Genomic DNA, 25,622 nt, shown 5'->3' on the forward strand with positions numbered 1-25,622 from the left:
TTGTCCATTGTCATATTGTGCCATTCACCCAAATCTGGACTTTTGAGTCAATTTGCCAATCGCATTTAATTTCATCTTGTACAAACTAAAGTATACAATGTTCAGTACACACTACACCATTTGCGTTTATTTTCAGCTTTATTTCAAAATATTTCCACCACCATCGGATATATTTCACCCACTCGCCAATATACTGTGTAGTTCACCCAACCTCCATTATATTTCACACCGACGTAAAATATCGCCGATATATTTCACCCAACCTGCGCTACTGTATAATTCACCCAACACAGATTAATTTCACCTTTCGAAAATATAATGCACTACCGGTAAAAATCATTCTAATTCAAAGCATTCTTGAATCTGAACAAGGCTGGAAGTCCGTTGCTCGTGCATATGGAATCAACGAGTCCACTGCAAAAGGATGGCTCATGTTAGATTCGTTGACACCAATGCAACGCGGTAAGCTACAGATAATACGCAAAACGATCTGATATGGGGCTACCACCGATGGTCAAACTCGTAATGCGTTTCGCATGCAATACTTGGAACACACAGCGGACGAGGCAATTGCAGGTATTCAGTCGATTTGTATCGTATTTAACTCAACAATGGAATAGGAATTGAGCTGAATCCCTTGCATGTGTACGCGGCTCGCCTTGAGCCGTTTTATGTCCGTGCTACGAAGATGCAAGACTTGGACGTTGGTGCTTGAGCCATAGATGTGTTCCTTGTGTTGGTTTTAACTCTCTCGGGCGTAAAGGATTTACTTTTCATGAAATACATTAGTGGTCAGGTGAAATATAATTTCAAAAGATGAAATTAACCGTTGGTTGGGTGAATTATATCGGGGGTTGGGTGAAATATAATGGCCAAATTTCAATTCTGCGAGAAAAATAACAGATGTTGGGTGAATTAACATGGGGTTCAGGTGAAATACATATATCCCTTGTTAGTGAAAATATATTGAAAACAATCTGAAATTAAACGCAAAATGGTGTAATACTGTTGTACTGTATACGTGTAGTACTTCGAAGTATGTTTTGCCCAATCAGTACAGTACAACAACGTCAGAGTAGTAAAAATTGCATATATAATTACGTTGGGCATACATAACAAGCCTCGGCTTAGGCGCCACACGACAGGCACTCTTCTTCCTCGGGTTCCACGGGCTTGGGGGCCTTGCCCGCATTCGCCGCCTGCTGCTTCTTGATGGCCGCTTGGTCCACCGTGAACTGAATCGCGTCAGCTTTGGGGCGCGAGCGGAGGTAGTACATACCGGTCTTCAAGCCGCGCTTCCACGCATAAAAGTGCATGGACGTGAGCTTACTGATGCTTGGGTCGGCGATGTGCACGTTCATGCTTTGGCTTTGGCAGATGAACGCACCGCGGTCGGCGGCCAAGTCGAGCACGACCTTTTGCTTGATCTCCCACACAGTCTTGTACACTTCCTTGACGTTCGCGGGGATGGACGCGACGTTTTGAACGCTGCCGCGGTCATGCAAGATCTGGTTGCGGACGTCGCTGTTCCACAGACCCAGCGAGATCAGCTCCTTCATCAAGTACTTGTTAACGATGGTGAATTCGCCCGCGAGGACGCGGCGGCTGTACATGTTGGACGTAAACGGCTCGATTGATTCGTTGTTGCCGAGGATCTGCGCGGTGGACGCCGTGGGCATGGGGGCCAAGAGCAGCGAGTTGCGGATGCCGTGCTGGGCCACTTGCGCCTTGAGCGACGCCCAGTCCCACAGATCCGACGGCGTGACGCCCCACAAGTCGTACTGGAACTTGCCCTGACTCACGGGGGAGCCCTCGTAGGTCTCGTACGGCCCTTGGCTCTTGGCGAGTTCCATGGACGTTTCCATGGCGGCGTGGTAGATGGTTTCAAAGATCTGCTGGTTCAGCACCTTGGCTTCCACCGACTCGAACGAGTACCCCATGAGGATGAACGCGTCGGCAAGGCCTTGGACGCCAATCCCGATCGGGCGGTGGCGCATGTTGCTGTTGCGCGCTTCTTGGATGGGGTAATAGTTGACGTCGATCACCTTGTTGAGGTTGGTCGTGACCACCTTGGCGATCTTGTGCAGGTGTGCAAAGTCAAACACAGCGTTCTCGACAAACTTGGACAGCGCGATGGACGCCAAGTTGCACACGGCCACTTCGTCCTTGCTCGTGTACTCGATGATCTCGCAGCACAAGTTGGACGACTTGATCGTGCCCAGGTTCTGCTGGTTGGACTTGCCGTTGCACGCATCCTTGTACAGCATGTACGGCGTGCCGGTTTCGACTTGCGACTCCAAGATGGCGAACCACAACTGCTGCGCCTTGATCGTCTTGCGCGCACGGCCTTCCGACTCGTACTTGTGGAACAGCGCCTCGAACTCGGCGCCCCAGCATTCGTGCAGCCCCGGCGCTTCATTGGGACAGAACAAGCTCCAGTCGCCGTTCGACTCGACGCGCTTCATGAACAGATCCGGAATCCACATGGCGTAGAACAAGTCGCGGGCACGATGCAGTTCATTGCCGTGGTTCTTCTTGAGATCCAAGAATTCTACCCAGAGTTATATGAGATATAAGTGGGGTGACGATGAGTAGTCTGTCAATCGTCGTACCAAAGATGTCGGCATGCCAAGGCTCCAAGTACATGGCGAACGACCCCTTGCGCTTTCCCCCGCCTTGGTCCACGTAGCGAGCAGTGTCGTTGAACACCCGAAGCATGGGAATGATCCCGTTGGAGGACCCGTTGGTCCCGCGAATGTAGCTGTTGGTGGCGCGGATGTTGTGGATGTTCACGCCAATGCCGCCAGCCCACTTGGAAATGCACGCACAGTTCTTCAATGTGTCGTAGATACCTTCGATGGAATCGTCCTTCATGGACAAGAGGAAGCACGACGACAGTTGAGGACGAGGCGTGCCGGCGTTGAACAAGGTCGGGGTCGCGTGGGTGAAGTACAATTGCGACATGTACTCGTACGTGGTCAGCACCGACTCAATGTCTTCTTTATGGATGCCCACAGCCACGCGCATGATCAAGTGTTGGGGGCGCTCGCACACCTTGTCGCCCACGCGAAGCAAGTACGACTTTTCCAACGTTTTGAAGCCAAAGTAGTCGTATTCGAAGTCGCGGTCAGTGATGATCGCACTGTTCAACACTTCCTTGTTGTCCATGATGATCTTATACACGTCGTCAGCAATCAACGGCGCGGCGGCACCCGTCTTGGCATGTTTGTTGCCGTAGAACAACTCAATGTTGTCCGAGAACAGCTTGTTCGTGTTCTTGTGCAAGTTGGAGATGGAGATACGAGCCGCAAGCTTGGAAAAGTCGGGGTGCTGGGTCGATTGGTACGCGGCGGTTTCTGCCGCCAACTCGTCCAACTCGGACGTCGTCACTCCCGCGTACACGCCGGCGACGACCTTCTGTGCGATGAGGATCGGGTTCACGTACTTGGCGTCAAGACCATAGCACAGCTTGCTGATGCGGCCGGTGATCTTGTCGAACTTGACCTCTTCTTGGCGGCCGTCCCGTTTCACAACGTACATACTTTGTACCGATGAAATTCCGAAATGAACGTTCCCCGTCGGCCACGGAACTCACTTTTTCCCTCGCTTTTCTTGGCGCGCCAATTTCTGGCGTTTCATTGGTGCGTGGTGGGAATGGAATATTTTATTCTCTCTTGGTATTTGTATGGAAAGCAACGAACGATTCGATTATTATTATTGGATCTTTTTTAAACTCGTCTTCAAAAGAAGCATATTATCCCACCAAGCCAGTAGCCAATCACAGGGGAAGCTGCGTGCCAGAGAGTGCTGAGATGGCGTACTCTGATGAATTACTGGAGTAATTCTTCAGAGCAAGGAATCTAGGCTACATAAGGCCTTGCGTTCTTCATAGCCCTTACAATGATACTTCTAGTAAGTACTACTTGTACTGACTGACCTTTCGCCATATCCCGATCAACGCATGCGTTTCATCCGTGGGATTATCCGGATACTTCCAAACTGCCGTCCGATTCGCTGAATCGGTATCCACAATTAAGCCAATCAGCGATCAGGGTGGAAAAATGGTGTGTGGGGCCAGAACCTTAAGGCAGAAGTAATTTGGAAAGCGATAGGACAGTCAAGATGGCGCCAGCTGACGACGGGTACGACATGCCTCCTCCTGTCTGGCCTCCTCATATGGATCTAGATATGACCTGATTGTGTCTGGGGACTGCGGCGGGACCAACACCCGACTCACGCTGTGGCGTGTGCCCCACAACAGCGTCCACTTGAAAGGTGCGCTACACGTCGACTGCTTTTTTCACTGCATGTTCGTTGCTTAGGCAAAATCGCTCCGGGGGAACTTGTGTTCAACCAAAAGTACCTCAATGAGAACCACGGCAGCTTTGTGGAAGTGGTACATTTGTTCCTGAAAGAAGCCGACGTCGACGATCCTCCTATTTGCTGCGTCTTGGCCTGCGCGGGCCCAGTGTTGAACAACTCCGTCGTGTATGTCACCCTTGTGCCACTCTTGCTACATGGAGCGCCGCAAGTGATGGCATGAAATCTAGGTTCACGAACATTGCGTTCGGCTGGTCCATCAACGGCGACAACTTGCAGCGAGAACTCGGCATCGCCAACGTCAAGTTGGTCAACGACTTTGTGGCCATGGGCTATGGTCTCTTAACCCTTCGGGAGCATGAATACCTGGCCTTGAACGACGTGCCGCGTGAAGTGGACGCACCGATCGCGACCATCGGTGCTGGCACGGGACTCGGAGAATGTTTCTTGACCCCGTCTGGCGAGTCTTACGAGTGCTTTCCCACGGAAGGCGGCCACTGCGACTACTCCCCAACGACGGACATCGAAGTCGAGATCTACGACAAGCTTCGCAACAAGGCAGGGCTATTACATCATCCATGGACATCTTCCTCCCTCCCTATAACCACCACCTTGGTCGACCATTTAGTTTGGCCCCAACAAGCGGCTGTCCACGGAGCGCATCATCAGCGGAAACGGCCTCGCCAGCATCTACGAGCACTTGGCGGAGAAGTTCCCCGAGAAAGTCAACAGCACGGTCCACGCCGAGTTCGAAAGCACCGACTCGTTGCGCGGCGGCGTCGTCGGCAAGAACGCTGGGTCGGATGAGCTGTGCAGCCAAGCCATGGAGATCTTTGTCAAGTACAGATGACCTCCTCATCCCCTTCATGTATAATAAGTACGCATCAGGGGGTACGGCCGAGAAGCGGGCAACGCGGCGCTCAAGTACTTGCCTCGAGGGGGCTTGTACATCACGGGCGGCATGGCGCCCAAGAATCTCGACTTCTTCACCAAGAAGAGCTGGTTCCTGGACGCGCTTTTCGACAAGGGTCGCGTCACCCCCGCGCTCAAGTCTGTGCCCATCTACTTGGTGCTCACGGAAGACTTGGGCGAGCGTGGCGCGCACTATTACTCGTACCAGGTGCGACACAAATAGCGCTACTTCGATCAACTTAGCCAGCCAGTGTGTTTAGCTGCTCAACAAATCGCGAGGCCAAGTGGCTGCTGCGGTTGCTCCGACGGCGGCTGTCGAGCCCCTTGTGTCCAAGAAGAGCAGCAGCGGTGTGGTAGCCGACTCGGCCAAGTACATTGCGGTGGTGACGGCGGCGTTGGTCGGCGTCACGATTGGGTTCCGCCTGGGAAAGAAGTAAAGTGCTGGTCGGCGGTACTAGTTGACAAGCAATCGATATGATGGATACGTACCAGCCACCATACTGTAGTGGCTTGTCCATAACGTTATATAGTACGGGGGTAATGATTGACAGTAGAGAAAGCAAACGAAGTTGTTAAATAGAGAGTAGGTACTGTAGGTGTAGTACAGTAGGCTTCTACGCGGCAGTGATGATGGCGTCGCACAGCATTTGATAGTCTTCGGCATTCCATGAGAGGTCGCAGTCGGTAGAGAAGAACGGGATCGGATCCAACCCGTCGTTGTTGTCGTCGTCTGCCGCCAGGGGAGGAGTCAACGGCACGACGGGCGAGTCGGGTGGACTCGCTTTGGTCACGCGCAGCTTGTACGCTTTTTGGAACCGGTTCGCTTTGCCGCGGTGGTACTCGCAGAGACGATGGAGCTGTCCGTTCTTCTTGGCGGATCGAGCGCGGTCGCATCGCTTGGACGTGTATTGGCATACAAAGGCCGAGTGCGGCGCGACCTTTGTCCGGACCTTCTTGTCGGTACTACTTCGTGGCATACGGAATGGAAAATGGAAACTGGTGTCATGATGCATCCCAGTGGTTGTGGGTTAAGTGAGCTGGATCGCCACTTTTCGAACGGTGGCTACTCTGAAAACAGTACTAGGTACTACTACTATGTACTAAGTACTACCCATGCGACAGAGCTCGAAATGGCCAGTCACGCAGGCAGTACGTCGAATGAAAGTGTTCAGGACCACACTCGACACGGACATGGATGAATGACCAGCCTGTCTTGCATCGTCTTGAGTGAACGACCCAACGCTGGTGGTGGTGGGGTAGCGTCGCTCTACTGGACGACGATGACTCAACCCCCTCCCTGGCTACAGGACACACGAGTACTAATACGACTTATGCTCTCATGGCATTGAGTAGCCAGTACAGATGCACATCAACCGCCGTCGCGAAGGTGGATTGTGACGACGTGGTTGCACCGACCAACACACAAGTATCTCTCCAAACGCTTTACGTTTCCAAACTAGTGTTCTTTTGCTAGATGTACATTTCCGTTTGCCGATGCTCCTAGTATGTTCTCATCCACAGAGGTGTACCCAGGGGGGTGATAAGTGCAGGCTAGCTACACCTTCCCCCTATGTCCGTAAGGTTGGTTCCATGAGCATATGTCATTGATGTATGTTCTGCCAACTAACTCGCAAAGCACTTTTCTATCTCAACTGACGACTACAGTATGGGTGCCGTTGTTTACAATTCCTTGGTCAGCCGACCGAGCCCATTCAACGCCGCCACACGGTACGCCTACAGTCGCCAGTGACATCATCCATCATCTCAGGTACCGGACGGTCGTACCTCGGCCAGCGTCGGGTAGTTGAACACAGCGTCTCGAAAGTACGTGATCTTGCAGTTCATGGCCATCGCGACTACAAAGAAATACTCACTTTATATACACATATACATGGGTTGTGTACCTTGGCCAATATGAATGATTTCCGTCGCGCCTTGCCCGATCGCATGCACGCCGAGCACCTGCACGCGAAGTGAGAACGTCGTCGAGAGGTTCGGTAGCTTACGCTTTGGGTATCCGGGTCAAAGAGGATCTTGAGCGCGCCCTTCTGGCCACCCGCCATCATGCCTTTGGCCAACTCCGAGTACTTGGCCATGCCAACCTATGTACATAGTCGTCGTCACAACCTATGAACAATCGAACGACGTCGTACAGCGTAATTCCGGCCTTCCTTGGTCAACTGCTGCTCGGTCTTGCCCACCATGGAGATCTCTGGAATCGTGTAAATGCCGTACGGGTAATTGCCAGAGTCCAACTGGCTCGTCGGCTACAACACAAAAAACACTCTACCGATTGCTTCATCGTATGTCCCTACCTGGTCTTCGTGATGCCACATATCACACGCAGCCAGCCGCCCTTGCTCTAAACTCGTCGACGCGAGCGACGGTGCGCCAATGCAATCTCCCGCCGCATAACTGCAGTCGCCACTTTAGCCACGAGATGGACTATATATATATATATATATATATTTGTATATATATTTGTGTACATGTGGGGCTGGCTGGTCTGGTACTGCTTGTTCACGGTCAGGAGACCCCGTTTGTTTTTGGCCAAGCCCACGCCTTCCAAGTTGAGTGCGTCCGTGTTGGCCTACCAACGAGAATGAGTATCATACTTGTGAAAAATATTAATATAATATTTGCTATTTTGTCAATATTTGATACTACATATCTCAAAGTCGAGGGATCGTGAAACGATTATTGTCAAGTCGAGTCGAAATTGGAGGGGGGTGCGCAATCGACAGATAATCGATGCTCGACCAATCAAAACCCACAACACGAATCAAGTAGCCAATCAAAACCACCCATACTTCAACATTGTGTGGGAACATACAAACGTCAGTACAACCAATCGATCGACGGATTTGGCAAAGAATCCGCCCAATTGGGGTCAAAGGGCCATAAGAGTACCTGACGGCCGACGCAGTAAAGCAACGCTTCAGCAAAGCTCGACTTGCCACTGGCAAAGTCCACTCGCACGCCTTTGGCCACCCGCTACCAAGTGAAAACAGTGCTGAATATGGAGATAAAACGCAGGGCTGAGATACAGTGACAGATTGAATGGTTTCACCGAGGAGGAACCGCGCCCCTTTGTGCCTCATCTCCATCTTCAACGCGCTCACAATCTCGTCGTCGCAAAACGTCAAGATCTAGCGACACGTTTCAGCAGAGTGTTAGACATCCTTGAATCGATTGGTCGTACGTCTGGTCGCCCATCGACCACCGTCACGGCCACCCCCGGCAGCACATTGAGCATGGACGCGTACTCCATTCCTATCGTTTCGCTAGTTTAAAACGTCCGTTCACTGCGACGAGGTACCGATGACGCCCGCGCCGACCACGATCCACGACTTGGGAAGCTCGCCTTTGGACGCTTCCAGGATGCCGTCGCTGTCCAAGATGACCTCGCCGTCCACGGGCACCACGGGAGAGTGCGCCGGGTACGTGCCACATGCGATAAGGAACTTCTTGCCGCGGTAGATCATGCTAAGGATGGAAATGTGAACAACAACGCGCAGCAGACGCGTACGCTTCACGGTGGACGGTGCCGTTTTCGACCGACACTTCGTTGGCATTTTCAAAGCGCGCCTTGCCGGGAATGATCTGGACGTGCGCTGCTTTGAGCTGGGCTCGGATGACGTCCATTTCAGACGACACGACCACATTCACGCGGTGCAGAATGTCGCTCAACGTAATGCGCTCGCGGGAGTAGGACTTGCCGTAGAATCTGCATGAAGACGACGTAAAGTTGATATCGTCATGTGTCGTCGTTGCAGTACCCGTGGTGGTTGAATCCAGACAAGTGAAGCACTGCTTCGCGAAACGTTTTGGACGGAATTGTCCCCGTGTGCACGCAGACACCACCGATCTCTTCGGACTTGTCGATGATCGCCACGGACTTGCCCATTTTGGCCGACTCGAGCGCACATTGCAGTCCAGAAGGCCCGCTTCCGATGACAATGAGATCGTACTCCTTGGGAGATACCGACGTCGACAGGTGGGCACACCGAGGCTTCTGAAGTCCGAAGGCGCGGCGGAGGTGATGTCGCAGCATTGTGGCAATTGGACGGCACCGGAGGAGTGCATTCACTTCGATCGTCCGGATATTTGATGTTGAGGTTGCTCGTTATCCGGAATACAACAACTTCGTGGTTTTTGCGATCTTTGGCCAGTTTTGCAATTGGTGCGATGGTCCTACTCTACAGCGACGGGTCCCCGACCACGGAGATCTCGGACGACGACCTCAAGCAGGCGCTAGTGACTGCGCTGGATAAGTTTCATGGCAAGGACAAGCGAAAGGTGATGTTCGTGCCACCAGACTTTACCCGCTTCCATTCGTACGTCGAGGACGAAGGTCATGTCGACGACGTTCTCATACATGCGTAGAAAGTCTGGCATTGTGACCCAACATGCCTACGAGTACTTTGGGGAACATGTCAAGGATATCATGCCGGCGTTGGGAACGCATGCACCGATGACTCCTATCGAGATTTCCAAGGTGACGGGTGTATGGGTGCCATCAATTGTGACCGTTTTCTTGTGTAGATGTTTGGCGCCGTACCTCACGATCTATTCCGCGTCCATGACTGGCGGTGGGTCTGCATGTTATTTCTCCCTGCATATTCTTACCTACACAGGAACGACGTGGTGAAAATCGGTGAAGTGCCGCGTGAATTGGTGCGTGAAGCGAGCGACGGGCAGGTGGACGAGCCGTGGCCAGCGCAGCTCAACAAGCTGGTACTCGTCCTCTTTTCAATTCCTCATTTCATGTCCCATTAGATCTGGGAAGGGGGCCACGACCTCATCCTGTCGATCGGCCAAGTGGTGCCCCACGAGGTCATGGGCATGGCCAACTACAACAAGAACCTGTTCGTCGGCACCGGGGGCAGCGACGCCATCAATTTCTCCCACTTCATCGGCGCCGTCTACGGCATGGAGCGCATGATGGGTACCCTTTCCTTCCTTCCATTCCCCCGATCCTTGGCTGCACGGACATTTGACTAGGCCGCGCCAACAACCCCCTTCGGCGCATTCTCAACTACGCGTCGGACCACTTTCTCACGCACTTGCCGATTGTGTACGTCCAAACGGTGATTGGTCGACGGTATGCCCTCTCCCCCATGATATTATAATATGATATATATATCTTGCTTACGCCATGGACATCTAGCGACGACGGATCGGTGGTCACGCGCGGCGTGTATATCGGCACCGACGACGAGTGCTTCACGAAAGCAGCGGCCTTGTCGCTACAGGTCAACTTCATCCTGTTGCCCGCTCCGTTGCACGAGGTACGTACTACCCAGTCTATAACTACAACGGATATATATATATATATATATTTATATATATGTACAGGTGGTAGTGCACCTGGACGCCGACGAGTTCAAAACCACGTGGCTCGGGAACAAGAGCATCTACAGGACGCGCATGGCTATAGCCGACGGCGGGACGCTGGTGGTGCTCGCGCCAGGCGTGACGCATTTCGGAGAGGACAAGCAGATCGACCTTCTCATTCGAAAGTACGGATACCGCACCACCCCCGTACGTTCGTTCGTCCCCGCCTCTCGTCCGGATCATCGTTCAACATGCAACGCTGAGTGTAGGAAGTACTTGCCCACATTGCTGCCAACCGAGACTTGATGAAGAACCTGAGCGCCGCCGCGCACTTGATCCACGGATCCCCAGAGAACCGCTTTCGTGTCGTGTATGCGTGTGCTCCGAATGGACTGACCAAGGAAGAGGTCGAAGGCGTTGGCTTTGAGTACGCCAAGCTGGACGACATGCTCGCGCTGTACCAAATCGACGGGCGGCAGGACGGATGGAACACCACCGAGGGGGGAAAGCGGTCGTTTTATTACGTGTCCAACCCGGCGATGGGGCTGTGGGCGTACGAGGGGCGCTTTGAGGCGTCGCAACTGCCCCACGTCCCCCCAGCGGAGGCGCCGGTCCAAGTGCTTACGGCGCTCCACGGAAATGAAGTGTGTGTCGACGCGGGGGTCGGGGGGGGTCCGTTCACCAAGGCCGACCACGACAAGTTGCTAGAGTAGGAGACAGTAATCCGTGTTGTAATATGGAAACAAGTTTCAAGGTTGAGGGGTTTCGTCTGATGGCAATATGCACCAATGGATCAAACACGATCGGTCCCCAAAACAATCGAATGTTGATATGCTCTCTGCCGAAATGACGAAAGGAATTAGGTTAGTATGACATGGATGAAAACGTGTACAGTACTATGCGCGGTATACTAATACTATTCTACGAATCAAGGAATCTGTTGTTGTCCATGCGCCTAGTGCAATGACGAGGCTGCTGACAAAGCAAGGGGTGACTTACTTGTGGGGCCCAACGGATCGTTTGCTGGGGCTGCGGGGGGGGCTCAAGCGGATGTAGCGTTCCCAAGCTTGACCTCGCTGTTGATTGTTTGGATTTGATGTGTTTGTTTGATGAATGTCACGATTGACACAATGACCAAGTAAACGACTGTTATGCATGCAGGGAAACGTGCCACCATATACAGTAGTCGCCCCATGGGGCTTCGCAACCCAACATGGCGTAGAAGAAGACACTGGCGACGGCCATGGCGTTCATACACGTAATGGCGGCGACGAGACTGACTGTTGTCGTCATGACGAGCGAGTTGAAGTTCGAACTCTCCATCGACCAACATTTCTGAAGTACAGTAGTCAGTTTCTGGTTTTTACTGACCAATTTGCACTGAGTCTCCAAGTCATGAATTTACTCTTTTTGATTAATACGATAACTGAAGGTAGTAACTCAGTGGTGAGGTGGGGATTACGCATCCAAGGCAACGCAAAGACTGCAGACGAAGCACGCGATAACTTGAGGGGCCCAAATGTACTGGTCCCAGCTGCTGGCCATGATAACGTTCATCAACAGCGAGAACCCCATGATCGTGACAACAACCCAAATCAGCCATGACGAATAGAAGGTCGGGAAGGCCACGTCCGCTCGAGCCAGCACCACAAGGGCCATCAATACCAACAAGGGAACTTGAAGCAGTAAGCAAATTAGTCGAGATTGCGTGGACAGCCGGCCGCTGAACCTTCCTCCCATGCAGTATTCACCGTACGGGGCGCCAAACACGAGGCTGATGTAGAAGACTATGGCGAGGACCATGATGATCGTAAAGATGACGGCGGCTACGAGGCTAACGACGGTCATGATGGAATGCAGATGAAATTGAACAATGAATGATTTGACAAGTGAGAGTGCTTCAACTCCCACGAGCCAATCAGTTGGTCTTATCTGACCTTCTAGACATTTGATTGGCCATAGACTTGGCTACAATGTTGAATCTTGAACAGGCAGCTACATTTTATACCCATATTCTTTCGACTTTTGGATTGGACAAAATGTAAGCCATACCCGTTTTGGATTGGATATTCACTATCAATTCTTTGAGTACTCGTATGAAGATGGCCTTGGCGGTGCGGCGGCTGAGCCACCAGCCACAGCAGCCACCACGAGTGATCGCGTCGCTTCGATCGCTACGGGCACTTCCACCGTCCAAAGCTCTCAAGTTTCGTTGGAAGGTAACCCACCTGTCGATGCACTAAAGCATGCACATTCATTCCACCACCAGGGCAATGTCGATGGGTTTGTGTTCCTCTCAGGGGACACACCACATGCCTACGCCAATCGGTGCAGCCATGTTGCGCTCGAATTGGACTTGAACGACGCCGACTTCTTTTCGCATGGGTTCATCCAATGCAAAGTGCACGGGGCGATGTTTGATCCAGGTAACAATCCAGCCGATACACGAAGCTAAACTGGCATAGAATCGGGACTGTGCTTGCGACCGCCACCGCAATGCAAGCGTCTGCATGTACGTTGCTTGATGACTTCGAGTTCTCAAGAATGCGTAGCCGCTTCGACGGATACCACTTGTTGTGGAGGCCGACAATGTGCTGCTGAGCGATGGCCATCCACCTGCACCGTCACAAACTCAGATATTTGACGACACTTATCTTCGCGACAAGCAGGTTCAACTGCAGGCTGCGATGGACGCCGATGCCATGGACATTCAGGCAGAAGTCGACGCCATCAACCAACGGTCCCTTCGCCTCATGGCAGCTGCGAAAAGACACACGAAACCCACCAAGTGAATTGCGCATCAACGCTACTTGTGGTTCATTGACATTATACAACAACGACCTACGTCTTGGACCCAAGTAGTAGCAGTAGCCATTGGAAGTGTGTATGGGCAGGCAAAGATGCTCAGGTCCTCAGGCAGCATGAAGACAGCATTCACATGGGTGAGAATTGTGTGATTCCGTGCAGCAAGATGCAAGTTCAATAGCAGGCAACCACGTCAGATAGATACTTCCAACATGCACACTTGTACTTGAAATGATACCTACCTGAAATGTGTGTCGCAGAAGGAGTTATGGTCACATGTAGTTGTCGTGTTTGTACAGGATTTGCACATGTTCGCAATGTCCATCGGCAGTGCAGTTTGAATGTGTATTTCACTTGACACATGGACGAGGTCGCACACGTTCCAGCTCATCAGAGTCGGCAAGCCGTTGAGTACTTCAACCGTATCGTACAGTGTGACATTAGTCTTACTGTTAAGTGCGCAGCAGTCAATCGTTACTGCACATACGACAAGGCAGAACTGTGAAATTCAACAGCGGAGTCGATTTGCATTATGACATAGTATTGCCACATCACCAGTGGTTATGTAATTTGCACCGCCAGGGGCTTTGGCAGGCTTGATTTCGGGGCGGTTAATACAGCCAAAAGCGCTTGGACAGCGTCGTGAGGAGGGGCATCTGCGGGGCCTTTGCGGAACGCCCATGGCTTGCCGTCGATATCGAGCATCCCCGTGGCTTCAACAAGGGGATTCGATGGATGGCAGCGTTTTGGGGGCAACGGCAGCACCGCACCATCTTGGGAGTACAGAACAGCCACTCCAAAGCCGTCCAACTATCCATGACAACCAAAGTGGAATGAAATTGCCAAGTGCCAACTTACATGGAGTAGATGCAGGGCAATGAACCAGTGACACTCTACGACTGAAGGATGTTAGCAGCAATCGGCATGCTTCAAAGCGCACGTGCGGAGAGGGGCTCATGGGGAAGCTGCAGCGTGAGAGATCGTTGGGTGGGATCGGCCAAGGCATGCAGAAACCGGTGGAATGTTAGACAAGGGAGAAGGATCCAAGGAGCCAACGTGTTTGGAGGTACTTGGTGCCACTGAAATGCCATGTCGATCGAGTCGACGTGGCCAACCCAGACGGCTGCAATCGCTGGAGACAGCTTGGCATCTGTTAAGGATCGTCCCAGCTTGTGGTTGAGGGAATTCATCACGCAAGGCGCGATGCACGACGCTTGGAACCCCCCGAGGTCGTCGTGGGTGTCTGTGGAGGATTGGCCACGCAACGCTGACGTGAGCGTGTATTCATGAGCCATCGATTCTGCATCGCTCTTTGCTTGTTGTACGATGGATACGATGGTGGCGCGGTGCTGCTGGAGGCATTCGTGAAGGATGTAGCTGCCCACCTGAAGGAAGTGAGGTTACGTCGCGAATGTCGATTGGTCGTACCAACTTCACGGCGGCAAGGTTCTCGGACGTCGTGCTCACCAAACAGCACAACACGGGGATCAAAGGAGAACTTACCACCACGATATGGTACGTATCGAGTTGCAGAAGCGACATGCTCTGGCTACGGGCCAAAATTGGCATGGGCTGTTGGAGCCAGGGACGTACCCGTGTGAGAATTGCTGTAATGTGGCCACGAGGGAGCCCAAATGCGAGGCGCTAATGGACGTGTCCTGCGCGGCGTAGTTGAGAAGCACGTGGCCTGTGTCTGTTGTTAGGACACACATCGCGACGTCCATGTCAGGAACGCAATCTTGAATGGGCACACCGAAATGGAGAGATCCTATTGGTCCATGTCAGGAACGCAATCTTGAATGGGCACACCGAAATGGAGAGATCCTATTGGCTAGATTCCCAATGGATTTTTCAACAAATCATACACGAGCATTTTGTCTGGCAGCATTTTCTTGCACCAAGTCAACATGCACCGGCGGTTGGGAGCTCTCCAAAAGCTCAAAGCTCTCGTCGACACGGGTGCATTGAGCCCGAAGGACGCAACTCACCGCGCAATTCAGATGCTGGAAAGCACGCCGCAACCAGTCCGACTGCAGGAGCCCCGATTGGCCAAAATATCCAACGAACTCTTAGCCTTGACGCTCAATGGGTCCGACAGGGCTTCTGCCTCAACCACAACCATCCAAGGGCGATTGAATCGTCTGATCCAAGAAGACATGCGCATGGAGGATCAGTTCAAAGTTTCAGATACGGTGCATCTACCTCAAACTGTCGAAGCCTCCACGACTGCGCAACTCCGGTTAATCAAAAAGCTCGACCATCTCAAAGGATCCATCGACGATGGAAGTCTCCAGCCATTGGATGCCGCGCGCCGCGCCATGCAGATTGCGCGAAGTGCGCCTAACGACACCGTCCTCGACCATCTAGCATCGAAGCACCTCCATGACATCCTACACCTCGTCGACGACACACGCATCCGTGACTCCATGCACCAGCAACTCGAGGCTCTGCAGTTGATCCCATCTTCGTCCCCTCCATCCGCTTCCAGCGCCCCTCCGTCAACTCCTTCTTCCTCGCTCCCCACGCCCGCCATATTGGGCGACACGGTCCACTTTGCCAAGCTGTACACTGCCTTCGACCTCGGCCACCATCGGCAAGCGTTCGACCTGCTGGCGCAGATCACGCCGGCCATGTGGAAACGGACTCCCCACGCCAACCGCCACCAAGTCATCAAAGTCTCATCGATGGCCATCACGTCCATGGCACATGACGATGATCATCCGGTCGCGGCCCAGCACTTTTTGCAGTTTGTCCAGTCCGTGTTTCGGGCCAAGGGGCTGCCGTTGAACTGGATCAACCAGCCCACGGCCATCGCCGCCGTCGCCGCGGCCTCCGTACAAGTCCACGACTCCGCCACGCTCCTCCTGCTCTACAAGTCGCAGGTCCGCGACGCCAAGCGTGCGAAAGGGTATTTTGCCCAACGAGCCACCACCAAATCGATCAAATCGACCAGCAATAATGCGCACAAGACGATCCTTCCCCCGTCGACGGCGCTCTTCACAGCCGTCGTCGACACCCTTGGCGCTCTCCACCGCCAAACCGCACTCCCCGAGATCATCCGGGCGTTTCCAGGTCCCGTCGGCCACGGCGGACTCCTGGCGCTGCTGCGCGTGCTCACCCTTCCGTCGTCGGCCCCCCACGTGGTCCAGCTGGCCGCGTCCTTCCCCCTCCAGTCGTTCGTGGACAGCCAGTTCCAAGCGCCGCTGCTGCGCGCCATGCTCAAAGTGGACTTGGTCGTTCAAGCGTACGACGCGCTGCTGCACATGCACACACTGGGCCAGTCATCCGTCGCCAAGCAGATCCCCTCCAGCGTCCAGACTGACATTCTGGTTGAGTTGTACAAACTCAAGGCGTTCGACCGCTTCCACACCGCCTACGACGAGCTGTGGACGCGGGGGTACCAGGTGGGTCTCCTGGAATTCCGCGCCCTGAGCAACGTCGTGCCCCCTGCCGTGCTGCAGACGATGCTCGGCCGGAAAGAGTACCGCCAATGCCTCCAAGAAGCCCAGCGTCGGGCCAGTCGCCAGGCCCAGCGGTCCCACGAAATGGAACTCGCCGCGGGTCTCGACCTCCGCGCCGCGCCAGACTCCATGTGTGCCGAGATGCTCAACCTCCACCTTAAGGCCCTATCCCGTCCAGAAGACGTGATTCTGTTCGTCTCGGCGGCCAACCAGGCCGTGGTCGAAGCCGCATTGGTAGCGGATGGCTTGTCCTTCGTGGCGCGGCACCACCACCAGCTCGTCGTGCCCGCGCAGTCCGTCGACCAGGTGAATCAAATGTGTGCACATGTCGAGCTCTTCTTGACCATTTATTTTCGTCTAGTTTATGCAGCGAAACGAACGGCAACGCACGCGAGACTTCGTGCTCAAGTTTTTGACATTACGAGGGTTGGCAGTCTACTCGATCGTGGTCGGTGGGGTGGCCATCGCAACCACCACGACGTAGTTTCACGGGTGGTTAGAACTCGACGCCTTCGATGTACTTGAGCGTGTTGCGGTAGTGCGTCTCGACGTCGGCCCTTGCCTGGCCTGGCTCCATCGTCTCCAAATGCTCTTTCACCAACGCAATCAGCCCCACCACGTACTGCTTGGTCACCTACCATCACCCCCCCATGTCACACACCATGTCACACACTATCCAGCCACCACTGACCTCGGGGGTGCGGCCGATAAAGTAATACAGATACTACGCACACACATGTGTGTGTTAGTTATTCACCATCTCTTTTTCATCGTGGGAGGAGGCTACCTCGTCCAAGATATCGACAAACAATCCGACTTGCGCCGCCGCTCCGATGCCGCTGGCGTCGGCGATTTTCAACGCTCGCTGCAAGCACTCGAGCACCCGCACGCCATTTCCACTGGCACTTCCCTATCTCCTTCGTATGAGGGACATATATATCTCTCTCATATCAGTCAGACCTCGGCCTTTCTCCAAAACAGGTGCGCGCACGTAGCCACCATGCCGCTTTGCTCCTTTTTCTTGACCAGTTTGGCCACGTACTGCGTGAGCTTGGTTGCGAGCGTGTCGTAGTTGGCCTGCCGGATGTCTCGGACCTGGCTCAGCGCGCCCAGGAGCAGTTCCAGCGCCGCCACCTGCTGGCTCGACTGGCTCAGCTGATCTTCGTACACGACGAACGCCTGCGTGAAAAACTCGTACGCGATCGCGTCGAGGCGGCACTGGTCCGCGGCCAGCGCACACTGCACGAACAAGTTGACCGACAAGGTCGACTCGACGGTCCCCTCCACTTTGGACGCCAGCGCCGTCGCCATCTCGTGCACAAACTGCAAGATCGCTCGGGTACTCACGCCGGACGCCCCACTTCCGTCACTCTATCGTCAAACGTACAAATATTATCGACGATGATTCGGAATCGGTACGTGCCTCGGCTTGAAACACGCGGCGGGCCAGCTGCAACGACAACAGCACCAGCGGCACCAATGTGAATCGGATGCGCTCGAGGCCGCCTTGGCCCAGCAGCCGCCTCGCGTGGCTGTACATCTACGTATACCCCCGTGAAGTGGCTTTCTCAACGCTATTTACGTCCGCAACCTCAAATTGCGTCGACGGAGTGGGATGCACCAGCAGGTGGGTCAATTTCGCCAGCGCGTGCTGTTCACGCTCGACCGTTGCCTACGTATCGAGATCATCGTCAATCAATCAAAAATCCCATATCCATCTATCCATCCACAGCAGATGTACCCGCGACGGAGCAGACAAGTCTGCCGGATTCACTTCGTCGCGGATGAGCGGAAGCAGCAGCGTAAACACTTTTTCCGCGGTCGCAGGCTCGGTGATGGACACTCGGCGCTTGATCACACTCGTGCAAAAGCGGTACGCGGCCCGTTTGCGGTTGGGCACAGGCAGCCATTGCAACGTTGTGACCACACTCGCTTCCAGCGCCGGATCTTCCAAGGCGGCGACGCCCAGCGCCTCGAGCGGCACGAGCGCCAGACGTTCACCTGCCTCCACGACCGCGTCCGAACGCCTACCCCAACTCTCACCCAACGAGAAAGAGAGAGACATGGACGTACATCTTGACGCGCACGAGAAACGCCGTGGCGGACACGGCGGTCCGGGACATGGACGGCAGGGGGTTGTGGAAGCAAGCCAGCACAAACTCGAGCACGCCCACGTACAAACGCAGCAGCGACGCGCTCGATACTTCAGTCTCACGCTGCGCAACGGCATTCTCGGTGCACCCCATAAGTGTGTCATACAGTTGCGCTTGCGGCGGAAACACTAGCAAAACACAACAGACGATTCAACGGCACTTTGCACACAATAGAGAGAGTGGCTGCACTTTACAAGTAAGTCCCTACCGTGGTTGGGGGTTGCGTGGTGGTACTTGGCGAGCCGCGTCAGCAGCGCCACGACGGGCTCGCTGATGTCCACTTGCGGGTGCAAGTTGGCCATGGCGTCCAAGAACAACTGGATCGAATCTAGGTGGAACTCGTCCGGGAACACCTACACACCGGTAGATGGCAACGTGTAGATCGCTGTGGCGCGAGAGGCGTACCTGGATGAGGCAATCGGTCAGGTATTCCTGGGCGATTTTGTCCCTGGCTTTGACGACAATGGCGAGGATCTTGGGCAACAACGTGGTCGTGTACAGGGACGTGGTAACGTCGTCGCGCTGACTCAGCCGCACGAGACTCGTGCCCACGAGGGTCTTGAGCTCCTGGCGCTCCTTCTCGCGCTGCTTCTTGTCCTTGATGTTGGACTGGTGCTGCATGCGAATCCACAGTTGGATTGTTTCGTCCCAGTTTTGCAGCAGGAACGACACGGCGTCCGCGATGTCCACGCCGCCCAGGTGCTCCTTCACCGACACGACCAAGTAATGGCGGAGGAACAGACCTCGCTGGGCATGCTGCACACCTTTGACCATCTCGACCAAGTCGTTTAGAATGTCCTTTGTTACCGAGGCATCGTGTCGCATGAACACTGTGCCCACCGTGACCAGCAAGTACAGGCGAGGGACGATGTTACCGCTCTGTTGCACTTGTTCATACAACGTGCGCAGGTTCACGGACGAACGCAGCGTGTCCACGTACCCCGACAGTTCGCGCAGCTCGTCCACTACTAGCATGTACAGCTCGTAATAGTTCTTTGGGGACAGAAGCGATGTGCGCAATTCGCGGAGAAAGTCCGCGGCATGTTTGAGGACGACTGCGATGTCCGCTTCAGTGGTTCCAGCGTCCATAGCTCGCTTCATGTAGAAGGAACTTTGACGGACACTCGTGGACGCTTCCGAGAGCAGCGCTTCTTGCTCCTCGTCGCGATGCATGATGATTGTTTGTGTGTGCTTGATGATAGTGATATCCTCGACAAATATCCAAACGAGGTAAACCGGATAATCATATCCGGATAACCACAATAATTGACTTGTTAATGCAAGGTCAGCCACCTTGCTCCTTTTTAATATCCAATCAGAATCCATCACAGTTTCTTACACACGATTGGCAGACGTTATGGTGCACGTCACCTATAAACTACCAACTTTTCACAAAAATTTCTGACTTCTATTTCATATTCATTACTCAAAATTTAAGCAAATTGAGACGTAGAATCGACAGATCTCAATGTGGTGAAGAAATTCTACGTCTCAGATTCAAATTTGGTAATGAATTGGTCCAGAAATAGATATTTAACCTAGCGGTATTTTACATAGGCGCTTGGATATTTGGCCATATTTGGCCATAGGGGTGGCCGCTGAGATGTATCTTGCTTTTTATATGTGACTCTTATCCGTATATAATATCCGGAGGTAGTTGGGACCTTTAACCTCCCATTGCAGTGATAAAACGCATGAAATCGGAATTTAACGTATTTACGTTTTGGGTTTAACTACATTAATTGTACGTTAAATAATAAAACCTCCACTCTTCGATTTGGCCAGTTGGATGTTTTTAGATGACGTGCACCATACAATTTTGAACTTTGAATTTTGTAGTTTTGTGTGATGCTGTTCCAGAGAATTGTGCACTGATGAGTGAACTCCGACTATGCCCAATGTGGTTCTCCCCTTACAGCTAACATTATGTTGTGCGCTCGGTTGGGTCGCAATGTCGTGGTGGCTCTGGTTGGCCAACGCGGTGGCGCAAGAGGTCTAGGTAGCACCCATCGCAAACGCAAAGTGCTAAAGCCGCCACTTCAGCACTTGCGATGGGTGCCACCAAGACGTCTTGCGCCACCGCCCGCGCAACCACGTGATCACACCGGCATGGAGGTGTACGGCACCGACACGGGCTGGATGGTGGAATGTGGGATGACCAATTTCATTGGGTTAGTAGGCAAGTGGTGAAATGAGACCTGTTCGACCGAGTCCTGAATACCACATCACATGATCTTGCTATCATATACAGCCTACAATTATCTCAAGGCTCCTTGCATCAATCGCCATCACAAGAGTAGAATATATCGCAACAGGGCGTGATGAATCTACGAGCAATTTCGTGATTTCACGGCATCTGATTGGACAATTTTGAATTCGCAAGGTGACCTGCCTTGCGAATTCCAAAAAGAGACAGACACATGAAAAATAAAAACAATCAATAACGTTACAACAAACTTGAAGATATATTTAATTGAAATCATACAATTTCAGAATTATTTATGGAATTCCCAAGGTGGTTCACCTTGCGCTTCATACAAAATTGCCTATTTCACCTTGCTTTTTCTGGTTAATGAAAAACGATTTTTATTAAGAACTGGTGGAGAGTGTTGATCAGTCGCGAGCTGCCGCGGTCAACTTGCCTTCCAGCCGCGCTTTCTCCATGAGGTACGCCTCCTCCAAGGCGGCGCGATCGGCGTTGTACCTGGCCTCCAGCTGCAGCAGGTCTTGGGTTATGGATTGCACCTACAATCCCACCGAATGGTATCATCATACACCGACAATGACCAAACATACGTCGCCGGTGGCTGAACTAGGTCGGATTGTGCTGTCTTTGGACAAGATCAAGTTCCCTTCTGCGTTTGCCGACAAGTCGCTCCCCATTCGAAAGTACTTCATGAACGACGGTTCACTGCTCTTCTTGGACAACTCCTTCACTGCCTCGGCCGATTGCACGACTATGGACCCTAGAATCCCATGAGAAACCATAGCATGGGCTGTGTCGTCGTCACCTCGATTCACGACGGTGCCGTACAACTCGGTCGTGTCCCTCGATCCCGGCTTGAGTCCCTTGCCCGTGTTTCCTCGAAAGACCATTGTCCCATACCCAGCGTCGTCACGCCTCTCGGCGTCTATCGGATTCACATTCACCATCGTGCCGCTACAACTACTACTAGTGTCATCCACGCCATGGATTTGCACATCGTTCATGTCCACAGGTCCTTCGCGGTCTTGGCTCAGCGCATCCAAGTTTCGATCGACCAATTCTTGCAGCGCAGGCAGCCCCCCTGGCAACACATGCTCGAGCTTGTCCACGTCTTTCTTGACAAACGGATGCTACATACATGTCAATGACCACACTATTTAGCGGAATCGTACGGCCAGGAGCGCTTCGGCACTTGGTCGTTGGGTCGCATCCTTTTTCAAACACATGGCGAGAAAGTCGGCAAATTGCGGCGAAAACCGCGACGGGTCACCCAGCGTCGGCGGCGGTCGGCTTGGAATCATGAAAATGGCCTGGATTTCGATGATGAGATGGAGCTGCATAATACTGTGTGATGTCTAAGTAGACGTACTCGCATGGGGTGCATGTTGCTCAGCGGGGGGTCGCCTTCGGCCATTTCAATGGCGGTGATGCCCAGCGACCAAATGTCCGCCTTCGACATCATATGAGTCCCTTGGATCGAAAGAGGGGGAGGAGGATGTGCCGACCTTGCCATCATATTGGGTTTCCTGGATCACTTCTGGTGCCATCCAGAACGGCGTGCCAATGACCGTCTTGCGTTTGTTGATTGTGTTGGTGAGTTGCGCAGACACACCAAAGTCCGCTGCACAAGCACATGAGCATATACATGGACGAGGACGAGGCACCCACCGAGCTTGGCCAAGCCCGACGAAGACAAGAGCACGTTGCCTGCCTTGATGTCCTGCGGGCAACACGTCACGTCGCTACATGATACGGAAGTCGTACTCGATGGATGTTCTTTTGCTCGTGGAGGTACGCGAGGCCCTTGACAATGTTGGCACACACGCCAGCCACTTCTTTCTCGGTCAGGCACGTCTGAGACACCCGCATCATGTCGGCGACCGAACCTGCTTCGCAAAACTCCATTTCGATCTGCCCATAAACGCAAGTCAGAGTTGACAGCAATGGCAATATCGCTTGTTTACCCATAGGTTGTTCTCGTAGAGGATGCTGCCGTAGTACTGAACAATGAACGGCGAACTGCATTTTTCCAAAATGCGGATTTCCTTGGTCAACTCCATCATCTCTTTGTCGTCGGTTTCAATCGGCACAACCTTGAGCGCCACCACGCGGGCAGTGAGCCGATTCAGGGCCTTGTACACTTTGCCGTATGAACCTTCGCCCAGTTGTTGCAGCACTTCAAACTCATCCTGCGGCACCTTGGTCTGTGAGATCGAGTCGCTCATCGTTCGGGGGCGAGCTATTTTCGGCTTGGAATGGTGCTGTCGTTTCGAATGATTTGGGAAGTTGAATGTACGGATAAACTAGACCGGATATTGTGACTGCCAAAGATCGCACCTCCAAGCACCCTTGCGTTTGCTTTTAGTTGGCCCAGGCGGGCGATAGTCCAGCATTCAATCCTTGTGCAACCAACCTAGTTACTATGGGCGCAGGGGATGTCTACGTAGGTTGTCAATTTCGAAATGGCAGCTCATAGTACATGTACCGAACACACAAGAAACTCGGTAACTTAACTTAGCTTCCCCGTACTTTGGGGCACAGTGCTCGTGGAACCTCTCATGTGAGATTCTGCAGCGCTGGCCATGCTTTAGCTGTTGTTGCTTATTAGTGTCGGTGTTTGCGCCTTTAGCTGACGGGGAGATAAGTGATGTTAACGTTAGTTTAACGGAGGCGGTTTCGCGATGAAGTGCCTTCGAACGAGCCTTGGCTATAACGATGCTACATTCTGTTGAAGGACTCTTCAGTCTTACAGTATTATACCTCGTGACAATATGTCATTGCATCCCTTGGTGACCCCCGATCGACTAGGCGTCGAGTAAGTTATTCTGTCATAAAATACCAACAATTTGATTGGAATACAAACAAGAAGATAATGGCTTCAAATTTAAATGCACTTTAAACTGTGTCATTCCCAGTCGTCTTTCTCAGCCGGTGATTGGCCCATGTCCTGACGTCATAGTTGCCCCAAACCACGGAGCACTCATTTTCCCTCACTTACGACGGTCATGTTGCGACTCGTGAAGCCATCCATCCATGTGGCCAACCGCGCCCGATGGGCCTTGGTGAAGCGAGCTCCTTTTTCTAGTCTCCCTGAAGGAGTCACCAGACTCGTCATGCCGGCACTCTCGCCCACGATGGAGTCTGGTACGATTGCTGCATGGCTCAAAAAGGAGGGTGAGGTTGCGTCTGCGGGTGACGTACTGTGTCAAGTCGAAACGGACAAGGCCGTTGTCGACTACGAAATGCAAGATGATGCAGTGCTGGCCAAGATCCTTGTCCAGCCAGGCACCGCTGTGGATGTGGGCACGCTCTTGGCTTTCACAGTCGACGACGAAGAGACCTACCAGGCCCTCGTTTCGTCTGGCGACCTCAACAAGTTGACCACCGACGCCATCGTCGCGCCTTCCGCTCCTACCACTGAAGCAGCAGCTCCAGTAACTGCCGCTCCGGCCGCGGACCATGCCGACACCCACCGTGTGCCGCGCATCCATTTCCTTGGCAAGCGGTCGTTGTTGCCTGCCGACCACCACGCGGTCGCAGTTAAGGCAGCCCCTGCTCAAGCACCTGCCGCTGCTGCGCCAGTGGCCAAGTCGGCTCCCGTTGCGCCGGCAGTTGCGTCAGATGGCGATTTCACGGACTTGCCGCTTTCCAACATGCGCAAGATCATCGCGAAACGCCTGACGGCGTCCAAGGTCACAGTGCCCCACGCGTATGCGTCCATCGACTGCGAGATCGACGCCATCATGACCCTTCGCGCGCGTCTGAAGAAGCAGCACGGCGTCGCAGTGTCCTTGAACGACTTCTTGCTTAAGGCGGTCGCGTCGGCGCTGCGTGACGTACCGGAAGCCAACTGCGGATGGGACGCCGCGACCCACTCGATCGTCCCGAATGCGTCCGTGGACATCTCCGTCGCAGTCGCCACCGACAGCGGTCTCATCACGCCCATCGTGCCCAAAGTGCAAGCGCTCGGTCTGACCTCGATCAACTCGACGTTCAAGGAGCTCGTGGCCCGCGCCCGGGCCAACAAGCTCAAACCCGAGGAATTCCAAGGCGGGAGCTTCACCGTGTCCAACTTGGGCGGGTTCGGCGTGGACAACTTCACCGCTGTGATCAACCCACCGCAAGCATGCATCATGGCCGTCGGCCGTGGCCGCGCCGAGTTGGTCGTGCCCACCGACGAGACTCTGCCGCCACGCAAGGTCACGCTGCTGAATGTGACCATCTCGTCCGACCGACGTGTCGTCGATGACGTCATCGCCGGCCAGTTCCTGCAAGCGTTCAAGAAGTACATGGAAGAGCCCGACTTGATGCTGCTGTAATACCGCCTTGTCCATAAAATCTGAGTTTCAAAATAGTGCTGAATATTGCAAAGCTACGTTCAAAATAGACCATTATTTTGTTCATTCGAACATAGAAGTATATTTTGGG

General features: G+C 53.4%; 12 protein-coding genes across 20 annotated transcripts; 5 read left to right on the forward strand and 7 right to left on the reverse strand.

Annotated features, from left to right (window-relative positions):
* Positions 1–1,070: 1,070 nt before the first annotated feature.
* Positions 1,071–3,616, reverse strand: H257_01183 (ribonucleoside-diphosphate reductase, alpha subunit). The gene is made up of 2 exons (XM_009824261.1): positions 2,613–3,616; positions 1,071–2,551 (listed from the first exon to the last, which is right to left on the reverse strand). The coding sequence occupies exons 1-2, from the start codon at positions 3,538–3,540 to the stop codon at positions 1,128–1,130; spliced, it is 2,352 nt and encodes a 783-aa protein (XP_009822563.1). The 5' UTR covers positions 3,541–3,616; the 3' UTR covers positions 1,071–1,127.
* A 469-nt stretch (positions 3,617–4,085) lies between these two features.
* On the forward strand, positions 4,086–6,250 carry H257_01184 (glucokinase). Its single transcript, XM_009824262.1, has 7 exons — positions 4,086–4,142; positions 4,187–4,275; positions 4,323–4,488; positions 4,551–4,878; positions 4,949–5,160; positions 5,209–5,440; positions 5,493–6,250. The coding sequence occupies exons 1-7, from the start codon at positions 4,123–4,125 to the stop codon at positions 5,667–5,669; spliced, it is 1,224 nt and encodes a 407-aa protein (XP_009822564.1). The 5' UTR covers positions 4,086–4,122; the 3' UTR covers positions 5,670–6,250.
* H257_01185 (hypothetical protein) lies at positions 5,787–6,250 on the reverse strand. The gene has a single exon (XM_009824263.1). It carries the CDS (start codon positions 6,243–6,245, stop codon positions 5,847–5,849), a length of 399 nt encoding a protein of 132 aa, XP_009822565.1. The 5' UTR covers positions 6,246–6,250; the 3' UTR covers positions 5,787–5,846.
* A 558-nt stretch (positions 6,251–6,808) lies between these two features.
* On the reverse strand, positions 6,809–9,318 carry H257_01186 (hypothetical protein). Of its 3 annotated transcripts, XM_009824264.1 has the most exons (13): positions 9,012–9,318; positions 8,762–8,959; positions 8,552–8,718; positions 8,435–8,505; positions 8,280–8,381; positions 8,143–8,226; positions 7,722–7,822; positions 7,548–7,647; positions 7,386–7,499; positions 7,239–7,334; positions 7,137–7,194; positions 7,018–7,088; positions 6,809–6,966 (listed from the first exon to the last, which is right to left on the reverse strand). In XM_009824264.1, exons 1-13 carry the CDS (start codon positions 9,284–9,286, stop codon positions 6,913–6,915), a joined length of 1,491 nt encoding a protein of 496 aa, XP_009822566.1. In that variant the 5' UTR covers positions 9,287–9,318; the 3' UTR covers positions 6,809–6,912. The 3 variants fall into 3 exon arrangements, with proteins under 3 accessions (XP_009822566.1, XP_009822567.1, XP_009822568.1); XM_009824265.1 differs by having other exon boundaries at positions 7,137–7,334; XM_009824266.1 differs by having other exon boundaries at positions 8,552–8,959.
* A 97-nt stretch (positions 9,319–9,415) lies between these two features.
* Positions 9,416–11,331, forward strand: H257_01187. 2 transcript variants are annotated; one of them, XM_009824268.1, is made up of 9 exons: positions 9,416–9,569; positions 9,619–9,730; positions 9,778–9,824; positions 9,870–9,969; positions 10,012–10,180; positions 10,237–10,336; positions 10,403–10,523; positions 10,591–10,776; positions 10,839–11,331. In XM_009824268.1, exons 1-9 carry the CDS (start codon positions 9,421–9,423, stop codon positions 11,280–11,282), a joined length of 1,428 nt encoding a protein of 475 aa, XP_009822570.1. In that variant the 5' UTR covers positions 9,416–9,420; the 3' UTR covers positions 11,283–11,331. The 2 variants fall into 2 exon arrangements, with proteins under 2 accessions (XP_009822570.1, XP_009822569.1); XM_009824267.1 differs by having other exon boundaries at positions 9,778–9,969.
* Positions 11,332–12,027: 696 nt separating this feature from the next.
* H257_01188 (hypothetical protein) lies at positions 12,028–12,417 on the reverse strand (the record flags this gene model as incomplete). Its single annotated transcript, XM_009824269.1, has 1 exon — positions 12,028–12,417. The coding sequence occupies one exon, from the start codon at positions 12,415–12,417 to the stop codon at positions 12,028–12,030; it is 390 nt and encodes a 129-aa protein (XP_009822571.1).
* A 221-nt stretch (positions 12,418–12,638) lies between these two features.
* H257_01189 lies at positions 12,639–13,530 on the forward strand. 2 transcript variants are annotated; one of them, XM_009824270.1, is made up of 4 exons: positions 12,639–12,788; positions 12,839–12,995; positions 13,035–13,081; positions 13,122–13,530. In XM_009824270.1, exons 1-4 carry the CDS (start codon positions 12,666–12,668, stop codon positions 13,359–13,361), a joined length of 567 nt encoding a protein of 188 aa, XP_009822572.1. In that variant the 5' UTR covers positions 12,639–12,665; the 3' UTR covers positions 13,362–13,530. The 2 variants fall into 2 exon arrangements, with proteins under 2 accessions (XP_009822572.1, XP_009822573.1); XM_009824271.1 differs by having other exon boundaries at positions 13,035–13,530.
* A 345-nt stretch (positions 13,531–13,875) lies between these two features.
* Positions 13,876–15,119, reverse strand: H257_01190. Of its 2 annotated transcripts, XM_009824272.1 has the most exons (5): positions 14,968–15,119; positions 14,803–14,923; positions 14,315–14,759; positions 14,233–14,273; positions 13,876–14,184 (listed from the first exon to the last, which is right to left on the reverse strand). In XM_009824272.1, exons 1-5 carry the CDS (start codon positions 15,096–15,098, stop codon positions 13,936–13,938), a joined length of 987 nt encoding a protein of 328 aa, XP_009822574.1. In that variant the 5' UTR covers positions 15,099–15,119; the 3' UTR covers positions 13,876–13,935. The 2 variants fall into 2 exon arrangements, with proteins under 2 accessions (XP_009822574.1, XP_009822575.1); XM_009824273.1 differs by having other exon boundaries at positions 14,233–14,759.
* A 139-nt stretch (positions 15,120–15,258) lies between these two features.
* Positions 15,259–17,594, forward strand: H257_01191 (hypothetical protein). Its single transcript, XM_009824274.1, has 2 exons — positions 15,259–17,141; positions 17,197–17,594. Exons 1-2 carry the CDS (start codon positions 15,282–15,284, stop codon positions 17,317–17,319), a joined length of 1,983 nt encoding a protein of 660 aa, XP_009822576.1. The 5' UTR covers positions 15,259–15,281; the 3' UTR covers positions 17,320–17,594.
* On the reverse strand, positions 17,120–20,183 carry H257_01192 (hypothetical protein). Its single transcript, XM_009824275.1, has 10 exons — positions 19,394–20,183; positions 19,197–19,341; positions 18,909–19,116; positions 18,577–18,862; positions 18,427–18,507; positions 18,259–18,375; positions 17,796–18,206; positions 17,623–17,745; positions 17,527–17,559; positions 17,120–17,469 (listed from the first exon to the last, which is right to left on the reverse strand). Exons 1-10 carry the CDS (start codon positions 20,159–20,161, stop codon positions 17,332–17,334), a joined length of 2,310 nt encoding a protein of 769 aa, XP_009822577.1. The 5' UTR covers positions 20,162–20,183; the 3' UTR covers positions 17,120–17,331.
* Positions 20,184–21,439: 1,256 nt separating this feature from the next.
* Positions 21,440–23,458, reverse strand: H257_01193 (STE/STE20/MST protein kinase). 4 transcript variants are annotated; one of them, XM_009824277.1, is made up of 9 exons: positions 23,159–23,458; positions 22,959–23,105; positions 22,863–22,914; positions 22,700–22,815; positions 22,564–22,644; positions 22,367–22,504; positions 22,000–22,324; positions 21,785–21,954; positions 21,440–21,733 (listed from the first exon to the last, which is right to left on the reverse strand). In XM_009824277.1, exons 1-9 carry the CDS (start codon positions 23,417–23,419, stop codon positions 21,602–21,604), a joined length of 1,422 nt encoding a protein of 473 aa, XP_009822579.1. In that variant the 5' UTR covers positions 23,420–23,458; the 3' UTR covers positions 21,440–21,601. The 4 variants fall into 4 exon arrangements, with proteins under 4 accessions (XP_009822579.1, XP_009822580.1, XP_009822578.1 ...); XM_009824278.1 differs by having other exon boundaries at positions 21,440–21,954; XM_009824276.1 differs by having other exon boundaries at positions 21,785–22,324.
* Positions 23,459–24,163: 705 nt separating this feature from the next.
* On the forward strand, positions 24,164–25,622 carry H257_01194 (pyruvate dehydrogenase complex dihydrolipoamide acetyltransferase). Its single transcript, XM_009824280.1, has one exon. It carries the CDS (start codon positions 24,200–24,202, stop codon positions 25,511–25,513), a length of 1,314 nt encoding a protein of 437 aa, XP_009822582.1. The 5' UTR covers positions 24,164–24,199; the 3' UTR covers positions 25,514–25,622.

This window comes from Aphanomyces astaci, assembly GCF_000520075.1.
Source record: "Aphanomyces astaci strain APO3 unplaced genomic scaffold supercont1.2, whole genome shotgun sequence".
NCBI classification, from domain to species: domain Eukaryota; phylum Oomycota; class Saprolegniomycetes; order Saprolegniales; family Verrucalvaceae; genus Aphanomyces; species Aphanomyces astaci.

Coding starts and splice junctions, on each gene's coding strand:
- H257_01183 (XM_009824261.1), bottom strand. CDS start 3,540: ATGTACGTTGTGAAACGGGACGGCCGCCAAGAAGAGGTCAAGTTCGAC. Junction 2,552..2,612: donor TTGGCATGCCGACATCTTTG/GTACGACGATTG, acceptor AACTCTGGGTAG/AATTCTTGGATCTCAAGAAG.
- H257_01184 (XM_009824262.1), top strand. CDS start 4,123: ATGGCGCCAGCTGACGACGG. Junction 4,143..4,186: donor ATGGCGCCAGCTGACGACGG/GTACGACATGCC, acceptor ATATGGATCTAG/ATATGACCTGATTGTGTCTG. Junction 4,879..4,948: donor ACGACAAGCTTCGCAACAAG/GCAGGGCTATTA, acceptor TCGACCATTTAG/TTTGGCCCCAACAAGCGGCT.
- H257_01185 (XM_009824263.1), bottom strand. CDS start 6,245: ATGCATCATGACACCAGTTTCCATTTTCCATTCCGTATGCCACGAAGT.
- H257_01186 (XM_009824264.1), bottom strand. CDS start 9,286: ATGCTGCGACATCACCTCCGCCGCGCCTTCGGACTTCAGAAGCCTCGG. Junction 8,227..8,279: donor AAACCATTCAATCTGTCACT/GTATCTCAGCCC, acceptor TTCACTTGGTAG/CGGGTGGCCAAAGGCGTGCG. Junction 6,967..7,017: donor ACTACCCGACGCTGGCCGAG/GTACGACCGTCC, acceptor TGGCGACTGTAG/GCGTACCGTGTGGCGGCGTT.
- H257_01187 (XM_009824267.1), top strand. CDS start 9,421: ATGGTCCTACTCTACAGCGACGGGTCCCCGACCACGGAGATCTCGGAC. Junction 9,731..9,777: donor CTCCTATCGAGATTTCCAAG/GTGACGGGTGTA, acceptor TTTCTTGTGTAG/ATGTTTGGCGCCGTACCTCA. Junction 10,337..10,402: donor CAAACGGTGATTGGTCGACG/GTATGCCCTCTC, acceptor ATGGACATCTAG/CGACGACGGATCGGTGGTCA.
- H257_01189 (XM_009824270.1), top strand. CDS start 12,666: ATGAAGATGGCCTTGGCGGTGCGGCGGCTGAGCCACCAGCCACAGCAG. Junction 12,996..13,034: donor CGGGGCGATGTTTGATCCAG/GTAACAATCCAG, acceptor AAACTGGCATAG/AATCGGGACTGTGCTTGCGA. Junction 13,082..13,121: donor CGCAATGCAAGCGTCTGCAT/GTACGTTGCTTG, acceptor AAGAATGCGTAG/CCGCTTCGACGGATACCACT.
- H257_01190 (XM_009824272.1), bottom strand. CDS start 15,098: ATGGACGTCGCGATGTGTGTCCTAACAACAGACACAGGCCACGTGCTT. Junction 14,924..14,967: donor TTACAGCAATTCTCACACGG/GTACGTCCCTGG, acceptor TTTGGCCCGTAG/CCAGAGCATGTCGCTTCTGC. Junction 14,185..14,232: donor TTGCCCTGCATCTACTCCAT/GTAAGTTGGCAC, acceptor TGTCATGGATAG/TTGGACGGCTTTGGAGTGGC.
- H257_01191 (XM_009824274.1), top strand. CDS start 15,282: ATGCACCGGCGGTTGGGAGCTCTCCAAAAGCTCAAAGCTCTCGTCGAC. Junction 17,142..17,196: donor CCGCGCAGTCCGTCGACCAG/GTGAATCAAATG, acceptor ATTTTCGTCTAG/TTTATGCAGCGAAACGAACG.
- H257_01192 (XM_009824275.1), bottom strand. CDS start 20,161: ATGCATCGCGACGAGGAGCAAGAAGCGCTGCTCTCGGAAGCGTCCACG. Junction 19,117..19,196: donor CCACGCAACCCCCAACCACG/GTAGGGACTTAC, acceptor GTGTTTTGCTAG/TGTTTCCGCCGCAAGCGCAA. Junction 18,207..18,258: donor GCCGCGTGTTTCAAGCCGAG/GCACGTACCGAT, acceptor GTTTGACGATAG/AGTGACGGAAGTGGGGCGTC.
- H257_01193 (XM_009824276.1), bottom strand. CDS start 23,419: ATGAGCGACTCGATCTCACAGACCAAGGTGCCGCAGGATGAGTTTGAA. Junction 22,645..22,699: donor AAACCCAATATGATGGCAAG/GTCGGCACATCC, acceptor ATGATGTCGAAG/GCGGACATTTGGTCGCTGGG. Junction 22,505..22,563: donor GCAACATGCACCCCATGCGA/GTACGTCTACTT, acceptor ATCGAAATCCAG/GCCATTTTCATGATTCCAAG.
- H257_01194 (XM_009824280.1), top strand. CDS start 24,200: ATGTTGCGACTCGTGAAGCCATCCATCCATGTGGCCAACCGCGCCCGA.